The sequence below is a fragment of the Rattus norvegicus genome, chromosome X, assembly GCF_021556685.1.
Source record: "Rattus norvegicus strain SHRSP/BbbUtx chromosome X, alternate assembly SHRSP_T2T, whole genome shotgun sequence".
Taxonomy (NCBI): domain Eukaryota; kingdom Metazoa; phylum Chordata; class Mammalia; order Rodentia; family Muridae; genus Rattus; species Rattus norvegicus.
The window spans coordinates 32,337,047-32,350,853 of NC_141554.1; the positions used below are offsets into that span (position 1 = coordinate 32,337,047).

The following is a 13,807-nucleotide window of genomic DNA, read 5'->3' on the forward strand; positions in this document are numbered from 1 at the left end:
TTTGGCTATTCTGTCATCACCATTCTGACCCTTTAGCCAGAGATCCAAAACCAAAGTGATTGCGTATTCAGAGATCGGAGGCATCTTGTCCCTATGATCACTTTCCTCTTGAGGAACGAGCATCCTAGTACAACTCTTTTGTCCAACTTGCCATTGGTTTTACTTGGCAGGCATCATACCACATATTATACAGTATTAAAAATGACCTCAAGTCTACATAGGTTTGGGGTCTTGTGTGTTTTCAAACAGTTGAAAAAGACTTCCCATTTGTTTTTATGATGTGTGTAATGGTGTATATGTTGGGGGGATCTCCAGGTCGCAGCTCATGCAGCAGCATCAGAGGGCAACCTTGGGTATCAGTCCTTGCTGTCCACCTTGTCGGAGATATCTCTCTTGTTCACCCTTGTCTAGGCCAGGTTGGTTGTTCCATGTACTTTGAGGCATTCTCATGTTTGCACCCCCCATCTTCCTATAGGAACACTGGGTATAGACAAACATCACATTTGCAATGTGATAAAGGCAGAGAAGAAACAACTTTTCCCCAAAGTAAAAGATGTGGACATAGAGCTTAAATGGGCAAAGAGATAGAGGATGTGAATATCAAGCTGTTTTCTGTCAAATTTAGATCTAGTAACATGGGTATACCTTCCACATATATGTGTATACATGTATGTATGTATGTATATAATTTGATTCATTTGGTTTAAAAGATTTAAATAAAACCATAAGTATGGTGAGAAGGAGGTCCAGAATATCAGGAGTTTCAGAACAGGCAAAAGAACTTGACAGACCGTGGTCAAATTCAAGGCACTGGGATAAAGATGAGTGGTATAGAAAAGTCACTTGAGTGCTACAACCAGATAGCATTCACTATGAGTCTTGTATATATCTGTGCTCTGCGAGGGTAAATAAAGCAAAACTGAGGGCTTCAGACAAGTCGTCTATGTTCTGAGCCAATATCGGAAGTGTTGAGCCTAGTGACAGCCCAAATGTCACCCAACTAGTTCCAAGTACGAACCAATACAGTTCGTATCTACAGCCAGTCAGGCAGGTTAAGGCCTTGGAACAGACACAACTTTTCAACAAGACTGTGTTTTCAACAAGACCTGCCTAAGGCATGAACCCTGAGTGTCTGTCACGTTTAATAGGCCTTTCTAAGTGACAAGAAAACCAGCCTTCCTTGCAACAGATCCCACATATTTCAGTATCACTGACTTGATGTCCCCAAGCCCCAAGATACAAGCTATTTTAAAATCTAGCTCTAACTGTATGCGTGTATTTATGAAATTGCCAAAGGGTGAGTGGTGAATGATCTATGTGGGATAGGATGTGAGTTCCTTTGTTAGATTTAAAGGCCGACAACAAATTTTTGCTTAACATTTTATTCACCATGGCACAAGATAGAATATTAAGAAACACCACTGAAAATTTTCATTGCCAACATGAAAATGAAGAGTATCACGTTATATATATATATAACCCTCTTTGTATATAATACACTGACCCTTCTGATTTGAAGAAAAAAAAAATTGGAAAATACTGAAGCAAACTGCCACTTGCTGGTCAAAAGTGGTTTTGCAGTTGTAACACTTGAAATTACTGAAGTACTGTATACTGTAGTAACACACACATTACAATACCATTACAATACACATAATATTACTGAAGACACATTTCCTCAGCCTTTGGTACAATGTAAGCGCAAAGATGTAGCTTTTTTGCTCCCCCCGATAGGATTTACTTTACAAGGACTTGCTTGTAATTGGGCTAAAATTGATAACAGAGCAGATGGGGGGAAATGATATATAATTTGAATGTGTATTTGTATTTTAAAACGTTTTATGATTGAATTTCAGTTGGTAGTTTTGAAAAATACATAAAAGTAATGCTTTATAAATATATATTATAAGAGGCCTATATAAAATTGAATTTGACCTAGAATGAGATGGAAATTTTCTTAAGTACTCTTAGGCACCACCTTTCTCTGATTTGATTCTTCACTGAGTCCTTTCTAAACAGTGTCTAAAAATATACTTCATAATGTATCAAATTTAATATTTCCTTAAAACATACTCACTATGAAAAAGCATTCAGTGTCTATAACTTTTGTGTCTCAATACTATATAAAAATATGGCTTCTCATTTCTCTTTTGGTTGGTTAGTATTTCTTTAGGCATTGAAGGGAGGGGTGTCCCCAGTTAAGAAGTGATGGCAAAAAGCAGATACCCGCTTGTGCATAATCCAGAGCATATAGAATCTGGTTGCTTAATATATCTCAAAGTGTAATATAAGTGCAGTGATTTTTTCTAATTGTTCTGTCTTCTCTGTGAATATCATATTGATATACATAATTTGTTACAGAATACACAATAGCCAAAATTGAAGACACATAAATACACTTAAGCTATAACAAAGCAAGAGTTTGATTTTACATAAAGCCAATGTGGGTTTTTAGATTGGGAATTGTCATGTTTGTTTGCTTTTTCTAAGGCTGGCTATGCAATAGAGTCTTACCATAAATGGCAAGGGTAGAAGTGAATCTGGAAGTGGACTTTCTCTTGTGTTACTTTTTCAAAATGTGGAAAAACAAAAAGAAAAACGAGTAAGTGTCCAATTGTCCATAGTTTCCGGGTCTGGGCCGGAAGATGTTTTTTGGAAGGGTGGGCTCCAGCTGCTGGCGGGCTTATACTAGGGTTTCCGGGAGGGCATCGGGGTTGTCAGTCGACAAGAGCTCCCAGATCTGCCACCGCTCTCGCTGCCAGTCGAGCCAGCTGGCTTCCCCTAAGTTCTGCTTGTCCTGCTCACTGGCTGAGAGGGAGTAGGCGCTGCTCAGTTTTTTTGGCCTGGTCTGATGTTCCCCTGAGGCCTGCTGGCCTCCTTCTTCCACAACTGTTTCTGAACCTTCTTCCTGCCTCTGGAGCCTCCACAGGGGAGGCTCTAGTGGCTGCTGGGCCGAGGTCGTGGCAGACTTCCCTGACCCTGGGTAAGGTGGAGGGGGGCGCCTGTCATCTCTACCACTCTCCTGAGGTCTCTGGTACACGGCTTGGGCCTGGCTTTGCAGCCAGGCCACATCCTCCTTGCCCTCGGCCAGGTCTTCCGTGCTATTTAAGGACAAAAATGGCTCAGACCTGGCTGCAGGCCGCCTGGACCCCCTGCCGCCGTCCTGGATGTGGGGAGTGCTGCAGACACGTGACACCGGAAGGTGGACATTGCACTGCTCCACGGTGGCCGCTGTCTGAGTCCTCCGAATTACCTGAGTGCCACTGTCCATTCCTGTGGTGCTCCCTTGACACCGAGGCCAATTCAGGGATAGGTTCCCTTGAGAGAGGGAACACAGCCTCGGTCGGAGGGAGCTGCTTTCAAAAATGTCACCATAGGAACCTGGAGCCGGAAAGGCAAGAACTGGGGTTAGTTTGGACAACTGCCTGAGGGATTAGCTGCTTGTTCTTTTCTTTTACATTACTTCCTTCTACAGCTGAAAATGCACAGCATAGCTTCAGCTATTAACTACCTAGCAAGAGTGATGGCAGGTTCTTTCTGATAGCAGAAGCGTTTACAGGGACACTCCAGAAACACACCTAGATTCTCACGGGCTTAGCTTAGCTGCCAAACTACATAACTGCCACGACAGCCTAGGCTTTAGGAAAAGAGCAGCAGTGAACTATTGGCCAAGCTTCGCATATTGAGGCAGAAAGCCCAAAGAGCTAGTGTCCCTTTCTTCTTCTCTTTTCAGTATTTTCTGAATGATGGTTGGCAAACAGTTCCCTTAAGAATACCAAAGTAGAGATAGGGAAAATACATTTTTAAAGGAGACGGTTTAAAAATGGCACTTCACCTGTCATTCCTGGGTCTTTGGATCCGCTTTTTAATGTTGAATGCCAAGTTCCCCAGATATTGAAAGGCTCCTCTGACATATCTAGGAAAGATAGCATGAAGGGGTCCACAACAGAGAAAGTTAAGAATAAGACCAATAAATATTATTACATTTCTTTGGCATAAAATATCGTACTCAAGGTTTACCAGATGCAAAACAATACTACTTAGATCTGGTTTTCAAGAAATTTGTTGTGTTGGGGATGGACCCATGAATGTTCTTTCTGTATCATGTTTCTGAGAAGCAGAGTTAATACATAGTAAATGTGTGTCATGACCCCCAGAACTCAGAACTTCTAAGGATGGACTTTGCATATACCCCTGGTTCAGGAGGTCAAGTGACTCTCCTAGAGGACCCAGGCAGCTCTGATTTCATCAAAAGGGTAAGAGGGAGGCAAGAGAAAAATACTGCTATGTTGGTAGCTTCAGAGATGAAAGAAACAGCCATGAAGCTTGGCCTGCAGAAGCTAGGAAGGGGCCGAACATGGATTGTTCCCCACATCCTCCAGACCAGAAAGCAGTTCTATGCACCCATGTGATTTCTGACTTCCCAAACGATAAGAGGGCTAACCTGTATGTAACTTCATTGTGAGTGATAACAGTAGTAGGACACTCACACAAGGCCACATGGACTCCAGCTACAGAAATACAGATGTACAGAGACAGTAATGCTAGATTCTGAACATCCCTCAGGGACACTGCCCTACTGCCACCAGCAGATTTGTTCCTGTGTGTGTTCCTTTCTCCTCCCTTCTCCCCACAGGTAGAGAACCACTGCTTTAGAGGGTATCAGAAGATCATAAGACAGACTAAGACATTCAAAGTAAGAAGAGACTAGAAGTGCCTGCAAGATTATGCGGCACTGATTAGCCAGGTAAATGTTGCAATACTGACTGCTTGTAGATTCACTAATGAACCAATACATGGGGCATTCATCTGGGCCTCTGCGGAGCTCAGTTATTCCTTTGACATCCTGTTAGCTGGAAGTGGCAGAACATCATTGTGACACCCACGCTAGTGCTTTTGTCCCAGGATGCTGACATTGTCTAGTTTTAGTACACTGCATTGTTACTGCATATGGTAGATTCAGCACTTTTTCTTTATAAAAGTGACAGAAATAATTGAGTGACATCTGAGACTAGCAAATAAGCAATGTGAATCCACTAGCAGGTACACAGAGGCTCCTCTGGATACTGAAAAGAAAAGATCGTTTGGGAACATGAGTGGCTTTTTGAGGCATGTGCTCACTTCACAAATATTTGAGAATCAAAGGTTGAAGGCACCTTCTAAGTCCAATGCCTTGGGGTCACCATTCCTTTTTCCCATCTTTTGTATTTAGCAGATACTCAGTAAATATTCTTTGAATTAGAGAAACAACAAACATGAAGAAAGTCCAACATGGCCCACCCGTGTTACAACCACAGGCAGGTGATTAAGTCATTGGGCTGTCACAGCCAGGCTTCAGTTACCTTTTCCAAGCCTTGGTCCAGGAGAACTTTCTCTTGACTTCGACTTTGGCGATGGCAAGTGGTCCAACAGTGTATAATGCTCTGGCACTTTATAAAGCTTCTCCGAGCCCCCCCGGGCCCTGTCTTCTTGCATAGCCAGCAGGGAGCGCTCAGACAGTACTGGGGAGTTGTTGTCATAAGGGGAGATGTCTCCACTGGAGGCCTTGTTGGAGTCTGTAGATGAATGCCTCCCTCCCATGGAAAAGGAAACTTCCGACTGAAGCATGTCAGGGCTCCTGGCACAAGATAAGACAGGTGTGTAAGTATGATCAGGTTCAGACATTACACAATTGCTAGTGGAGTATTTCGAAGACATGGACATGGAGGCGGAAATAAAAAAGACCTTTTGAGCAATGATCCAACAAATACAGCCCCATCAATAATGTGCAAACGTTTTTCTATAACACGATCACAAGATGGCAGTAAAACACAACAAATGTAACAAGACATGGCAGCTGGCAAAGGAGGGAGGGGCCAGAGGAGAAAAGGAAGTTCTGTAGTTGCGGGAGTTCAACCAGCAGAGGGCAGTAAATCCTCACAAATGGTACAAAACAAAGGTCAACTAGAAGGGTGGAGATGAAGCCATACAGGCCTGTGTTCAGCAACTCTGCCCGCTGGCAGAGAGGAATAAAACCTAAGAGGTTTAACAAAAACAGGATATAAATACAGATGGACCGCTGTCACCACCTTGCATCACTCATGTGCCTTCTGGACTGAAGCCTGACTACATTTAAGAGTTAAAGCCTGGGCAAAGGGCGGGTGGTGGTTGGCGGGGGTGGGGGTGGGGTGGGGGGTGGACTACTCAACAAGGAAAAGAAAAAGATGACTCTTTTTTGCCTTCCTCTGTCTCCTGAATTAAAACAACCCAGACAGGGACAATACTGAGTTAAAGGAAATTCAAGGACAAAAATGGAACAGAGGCTGAAGGAAAGGCCATCCAGAGACCGCCCCACCATGCCATCCATTTCATCTGCAAACAGCAAACCCCAACACTATTGCTGAAGCCAAGAAATGCTTGCAGACAGGAGCTGTCTCCTGAGAGATTCTACCAGCACCTGACTAAGACAGATGCAGATACTCACAGCCAACCATTGGACTGAGCCTAGGGAACCCAATGGAAAAGTTAGGGGAAGGACTGAAGGAGCTGAAGGGGTTTGTACCTCATAGGAAGAACAACAATATCAACTAACCAGATCCCTCAGAGCTCCCAGGGACTAAACCACCAACCAAAGAGCATACGTGGGCCAGTCCAAAGTTCCCACTGCATTTGTAGCAGAAGATGGCCTTATCTGGCATTAGTGGGAGGGGAGGTGCTTGGTCCTGTGGAAGTTTGGTGCCCCAGCATAGGGGGATGCAAGAAGGGTAGGTAGGAGTATGTGTGTAGGTGGGGGAGCACCCTCTTAGAAGAAAACGGGAAGAGGAGAGGGTTAAGAGATGTGTGGAGGGAAGACCCTGAAGTGGGATAACATTTGAAATGTAAACAAATAAAATGATTAACAAATAAAAGTCCCTCCCCCCGATAATCCAGACTTACACTTCATTGTTGTTTAAGGAAAACTTTTCTTTACCCTCTGCACACTTAGCAAATAAATTTATACTTTCTGTGATGAAGACAATGATGTTACTGGTGGAAATGTCTGTTTATGTATGAAGTGGTGGCTAAACCAGGAAATAAATTACTGTCATAAAGAACCGAGTATACGTGAATACACAGAACACGATTTTGCAAGGCATTATACTTCTGCGATGTAATCTATAGCATTATCTCACATACTATTAGCATCCACACTTATGAGTTGTCATAGCAACAGAAATAACAGCAAAAATGTAAATGGAACAGGAAAATGAGAATACCGGAAAATATCAACTGCGCATAGTCTTACCTGGAACCATCTTTATTTTCTACCTTCCTCAAAACAGTGGCCCTGACATCTTAAAGGGAAATGATCAAAGGTTGATTAAACGCTTCACAATGTGCTTCTGCCTCCCCACACCCCTACCCTATTTGCTTCTCTTTACTAGTCTTTGGTTTCCATTTGTTGCAGTTTTCCAAACAAATCCTTTGTGGTCACAAAGAAGGTAAACATACCCAGAGCAATCCTCTCCTAGCCAAATGGTTTTTGGCATGCAAAATGAAGGAAGTGGATTCATGGGGCCCTAGCTTTATCTCAGGTTTCCAGCAAGGGTTAGTACCCAGGGGAAAAACATCCTGGCATTTGTGATAGGCCATGCCTGTCCGAGGCAGCCTGGACCCTGGCTTTCTTGCTGAGGATATTCTCTACCCACACAGAATAACTAAGAGCTTTGCTTGCCTCCTCTTTGAACTGATATCACACAATCTTATAGGCAGGAGCCAAAGGATGGCCACGGGGATGATTTTCTAGACTTGTAGGCTGCCAGTGAATTTGAAGGAAAATAAAATCAAGAATAAGCTAACAGCTTCTGCTGGGAAGGTGGGGGGGGGTGGGGACTAAACACCATACCTAATTAAAGGGAAAAGAAACTCTTCTTAATTCTAGGTAGGGAAACAAATTCATACAAATGGGTAGTGGCCCATTGTCATGGAATGTGGCTCTTTTTGGGAAAGATTATGAACACAAAAAGAAGTGACTGTATTAAACTGGTTCAATTTAGAACCAGAAGGATCACAGATCAGATTAGTGGGCTGATTTTAGTAGTTTCCTCTTCTTCGGTGACATTTTCTTTTCAGTCATTAGTGAAAATCTCTTAGTTCCACTCGACAAGACTAAGTCATGGTTGCATATCTAGTGTTGGGAAACCATAGCCTTATTGGATGAGAGAGCCTCAGTCATTGTCCAATTCATGAGCCCACCTGAAACAATGTGCCGTTTGCACTTTGCCACCTTTTATTGGTGGGATGTGGGTTGGAGGTGGTTCACAGACACCACAATAATTTCAGCTTATGTGTTGCACATCTTTTCCTACCGGAAATGTAGATGACAAACATCCAGGGCAATGGTCTAAATGTACATTCAGTCAGGAGTTATGAGCATAAGTGAGAGACCTCAGGGAAGAAAAGTTTCTCTCACGACTTCACAATGCGAGCATTTAAGGTTTCTGTAGAAGGAGTAGATTTTTCTTTTTACCCAGTGTTATGAGGAGCTCTGTAATAAATAATGCACATCTCTCTGCTATGAGGGCTAGAAGGCTCAAAGGACACGGAGCCCTGTGTAAGCGGTTGCATCGATGCTTATGGGGTATCTGTATACTTATCACCCCAAACTCAGCTTACCACTCTTCCCATTGTTTTCCTTTTTCCCCCTCTCACATTGCTTCCTATGACACTGCTCCACTACACATACTTTTCCATGGTGCTTCAGACACTTCTAATGAAGCTGGCGTGCAGAGGGGAATTGTACTTACATGAGTTGTTGGGAAAATGCAGAACAGGCAATGTCATGTTTAGTGGTTTGGTGAAAAGGAAACAAAACAAGGGCAATCAAGAATAATTGAAACATGAACTCCCATCACTCTACTAGTGTTTCTTCCATTCTCGTTGTTCACATTGGATCTCCCAGAACAAAAGGAGAGAGGGCCCTTGTCCCTTTCCTCTTTCCTCCATGTCGACTTTGCAAAAGTTCATTTAGCAGCTGTGAAAGGAGAATGTATTCTCCCTAAAAGTGCTGCATCTCTATCATTTGGAAATATGCATTACAGCCTCCACTCTGGCCTTTGACCTGGTTGAATCAGCCATGGAGCCTGCTGCAAACTAAGCATGTGGGACACCGTGCTTGAAATATTTCAAGATGGCAACAAGAGGTTGCTACAACAAACAGGAGATCTTTTTGAGTACCATGCTGTTGCCTACGAAGCCATCTTTGCCTACTGAAATGAAAGCCTTGGGGTATGGCCAGCAGACTGTGTCTAGAAGATTCTGATACATGAAGGCTTTTAAGGGTCTCTTATAATCATACCTTCCTTCCCATCCCAATCCACATATATATGAGAGTGAGCTAAAGATCTTCTAAGAGTCAAGAGAGTACCAATGAAGATCGAGTTGTGGTGTTGACTCAACTGGAAGTCAATTTATGATTGTGACCTTGGTATGGATGAGCCTCAACTAGACAAAGCAGGGTAGTATACCCATCCCAGCCAACACTTAAGCCTCCTCTAGCCTCCATGTTCAGGACTCAGAAAATGGAGTGAAGCCTGGTTTGTGAGGCAGTAGGAGTTAGGGGATGTGGTTGAAGATAAGTTTTGGATATAGAGGCACACAAATTGTTTTACAGTTGAGGGCTTCCCGGTGGCTAATGTCACAGCCAGGGACACAGACAGTGCCATCTAATGACAGATGACCCTCTCCCTTTTTGTATTCCCCCATTGCTATATTCTAGCTATGGAAATGGGTACAATATGGGTCCACATTGGAAGCAGCTTGAAAATTATTTGTCATGTTGCTTTGGACTGTAATGTGGGTAACAGCTATTCAAGTTCTTTATATGGTAGAACTTGCACTAATCTAGTCTGGAATGTTTTTGCTCCTGACCTATGATTAGAAATGACCAAGAAAAACAGGGAGTTGGTTAAAATACCTTATTTGTCTAGTAGTCCAGGTAGTAAAGTTTGGACTTTGTGTAAAATTTATTAAGCACATGTATTTGGTGTGGTAAATTAATATTAAAAATCTATACTTTAACTTATAGTTAATGGCCACTTAAAATGTTTAAAAGATCTCCTTCATTTTGTATTCTTAGCAGAAGTGAGAGAGGTGTAGCCAGATTTGCTTATGAACTCTTGTCAAAAGAATTCCCAGATAGAGCCAGATATCATCCTCTTCAGAATCTGTGAAATAACCTTCACATGTGTTCTTTCTGATTTGCATACAGGACCCCAAAGTCTAAGAAGATTGTTCCAAGTGAGCATTAAGAAGATATCTGAGTACTTGTTTACAGAAATGACCAGCTTTGATGAGGGCAGCAGTAGCTGAGGCATTATCTCTAAAGCTTGGTGTGGCCTTTCTATGTTTTTGGATCTTAACAGAATGTTGGCTAAGTCACGTGGTTTTGAGTCCAAATGTGTCTAGCTCCTTTACTTTTCATACTCAGTGTACTGTGCATCAAGGGTAGGGTTATTGAGTAGATGGGCTGCCAGACAACATGGGTTTGTTCCTAAGCAGGGAGGGTAACTTGTTCGATTCATAAACCCCAGGACCATCCCCAGCATGCATGGCCAGTCCTAGCTAACCAAACATGAGATGGGCATGGAGAGTGAATCAACATTCTCACCCTTAGCTGGTCTCTCCAGGTCAGGGTGTAAACGCGCTGGCAGGGTACTGTGAGCAAGCCTGCACTGCGGCCGGAAATACAGAACTGGTTCTGTGAATAAATGAAGAACTCCAATTCAACTCTTAGTGTTACTGGCCCAGCTCATTGCTGAGCTGTCTAGTTGAGAAAGACAAAGATTTCAAAGGTATGCTGTCTTTGTCCTTGGCTCAGTCACTCAGTGGATACAGCCTGCTGGAATGCAAAGTTTGTGGTCATCTTGTGCACTATTAATTGCACCAGGAAGTAATCCATTGTCATAGCAGCATTAGAATTATGGAGATGCCCACAGTAATCATGCACCGGGCGGCAGAGCTTCCCTTGGTAGACTCCCGTGGGATAAAATACCTCTTTGAAGAGGTGCTGATGTGAATCTCACCTCTGCTCTGGATGGTAGAACCAGTACAAGATGTAGGCAGAAATGGCAATCTATTTTATAACAGTCCACAGAGTGGTAAAAGACGCCTTTAATTATGAGTGGTGATAGATTAGAATGAATGATCCAAGTGGTACTATGTTGATAAACTAAAAAAAAAATACCACTAAACTACAAGAAACCCATCACCCTTTCATAGTACACAAAGTTGATTTATGATTTGGGTGGCCTTCTCTCTATAAAGACCTTATAGTTCCTAACTTGTTTTTGGAACAGAGGTCTTCATCGGTAATCTTGATGCACTGGTCACAGGGGTTCCTATTTATTTTTTATAATTTCAATAAAAACAGTGAAAGACACTAACAAACATAATTACATTGAAATTTAAATATAGATGCATATGGGTTTGGTTCATTTGTGTCTACTTTCTCTCAAAATACAGTTAAGTTTGTTTTCCCATATGGGGAGGAATGAATGTTCTGTCTAGTTTGGTTGAATTTCTATTATATTTCTGGGACAACTATGAGGATTGATAGAAAAAAGGAAATTTTTCTTTACTGTGTTTTCGTTTGTTTATTGCTCTGAAACAAGGTCTCTTGCAACCAATAGTGGCCTCAAACTTACTAAGTAGGCAGGGCTGGCCTCAAAGCTCCTGATTCTCTTGTTCCCAACTCCCAAATGCTGAAATTATAGGCCGGGCTCCTTGGGTTTTCTGAAGCCCACATTTGAAAATGACAAGAATTATTTTTAGAATTAGTTTGCATGCCATAGATAATCCAGAGTCCCACTGGGTTTCATCTCCCCAGCTGTAGATTTACAGATCATGTTCATACGGGATTATGTTCAGTTATACTAGGCATTGCTTGTGCAGAGATCCAGGTGTCTGAAACACCTTAGTGAATAAAAGAAAACTGAGCACTTCAATATAAATACATTTTATGTAAGGGTCATTTCTCTCATTAGAACATTATAGAAGCAAAAAATTACTAAAAGAATGAAAAATAGGTATATTGAAACTTTTAACATTGAATTAAGCTTCAATGCATCGTTTATATGCAACAATGTTATCATTATATAATCTCAGGTTAACTTAACTAAAATCATTTCAAATTGTCACTTGGTCAACAGAAACTGTCACACTTAGTAATTGTCTGAATTAAAAAGGGACAAAGTGCACATTGTGACAACATAATTGATGGGTTGCCCCCATTTAGGGCAGGCTCACACATTTTACCATCGGCTTGCCATCGTGGGTGGCGAAGTAAGGTATTGGTTCGGGCTGGAGAGATGGCTCAGCAGTTAAGAGCACCCGACTGCTCTTCCAGAGGTCATGAGTTCAATTCCCAGCAACCACATGGTGGCTCACAACCATCTGTAAAGAGATCTGATGCCCTCTTCTGGTGTATCTGAAGACAGCTACAGTGTACTTATATATAATAAATAAAATAAATCTTTAAAAAAATGTTTTTCCTCTGCTTCTCCTTGTCTAGTGGGAATCAAATTTGATTTTGTAAAATAATTACATTACAATGGTGTGTTCATGACTGAGTTCATATTTCCTTAAATTTTGTGCCTAGATAGGTGTTTCCTTTGCCTGATCCTTGTCCTGACCCTGCTATAACACTTTTGTTTAGCTTTAGAGATCTTCATTCAACCTGCCTGGTCTTCTTAGATTAACATTCCATCCTCCTCTATATTCTAACATACATTCCTGAATCAGAGAGGGGAGTCTGTTTTAGGGACTTCTGAAGAAAAGAGCACATAATTCTAGCAAGTACATCAGACAAGCTGTTAAAAGGTGGGAAGCCTAGCAACTTTGGTACTGAAAATTTCTTCTAATTCCTTTAGCATACCACTTTGGTTGAAGCTGAATACCGAAGTGCGTGCGCACATGAAAAGACAATAAATTCTCTTTACTCTCACCCAGTTCAGATGTAATACACAAAAGGGAAAAACCCAAATCAAAACAAAACACCAGGCTGCCAAATATCAAAAAATATTTGTGCTTTCAAAACAGAAATAACAACAATAATAAATATTACCTCATTCTGTGGTTTACCCTGTTTCGAAAATTCATTTTGTTTCCCTCCTAATTAAACCTTGTGACATTTCCATTTGGCCATACAGGAATCTCAGCCTTTACTTATATATGTCAACTGGGGAATGGAGGCTTCAGGGGAAAGTCAAAAGTCTCCAGTGAATAAGGAGTTATGCTTTTAGACATGATGCCATCTCTTTCTCATGGGCCATATTTCGAGGTCATCTGTTAGCTAGAGATATCAAGGGAGACAGTGACAATGCCTTTTATACAAGAAGCCATTTAAACGAACCATATGGTGAAGTTCAGAGTAACCCAATAGTAACTTTAATCTCCAGTTAACAGGTGAGAAAATGGAGTCAGAGTGTCATCAATGAACGTACCTCTAGCACAAAAACTAATAAAATACAGTTGAATTTGAACATAAGGAGATCTCAATCACAACTGGGAGCTCGCATGCAGTGTCATAAATTACACAGACATAGCTGATTGGTGGTTAATTGACATGAGTACCACGGTAGCCAGCACCATCTGTCAGTTTGGGGTACTGTAATTTATAATCACTATAAATCTATAATTATAGGGATACTTAGTCACTGTATTCCTTTATCACTACTTTCTGATTTTAATGTCACCCCACCTACCTTAGCCTGCTATTTTCAGACACACCTGCCTACCTTCATTATTGTATCTTCAGGCTGATGGCAACTTTACTGTTTAGATGAAGTCC

At 41.8% G+C, this 13,807-nt stretch overlaps 1 protein-coding gene across 10 annotated transcripts in view; it reads right to left on the reverse strand.

Annotated features, from left to right (window-relative positions):
• Positions 1-1,366: 1,366 nt before the first annotated feature.
• The window catches only part of Arhgap6 (Rho GTPase activating protein 6), a 533,690-nt gene continuing 521,249 nt past the window's right edge, over positions 1,367-13,807 (reverse strand). For 5 of the 10 annotated variants that reach the window (XM_087598825.1, NM_001427045.1, XM_087598827.1 and 2 more), the window contains 3 exon segments: positions 5,343-5,617; positions 3,836-3,916; positions 1,367-3,381 (listed from right to left, as the gene is read on the reverse strand). In XM_087598825.1, coding sequence (XP_087454951.1) covers positions 2,684-3,381; positions 3,836-3,916; positions 5,343-5,617 — 1,054 coding nt within the window. In that variant the 3' untranslated portion in view covers positions 1,367-2,683. 10 annotated transcript variants of the gene reach the window in all.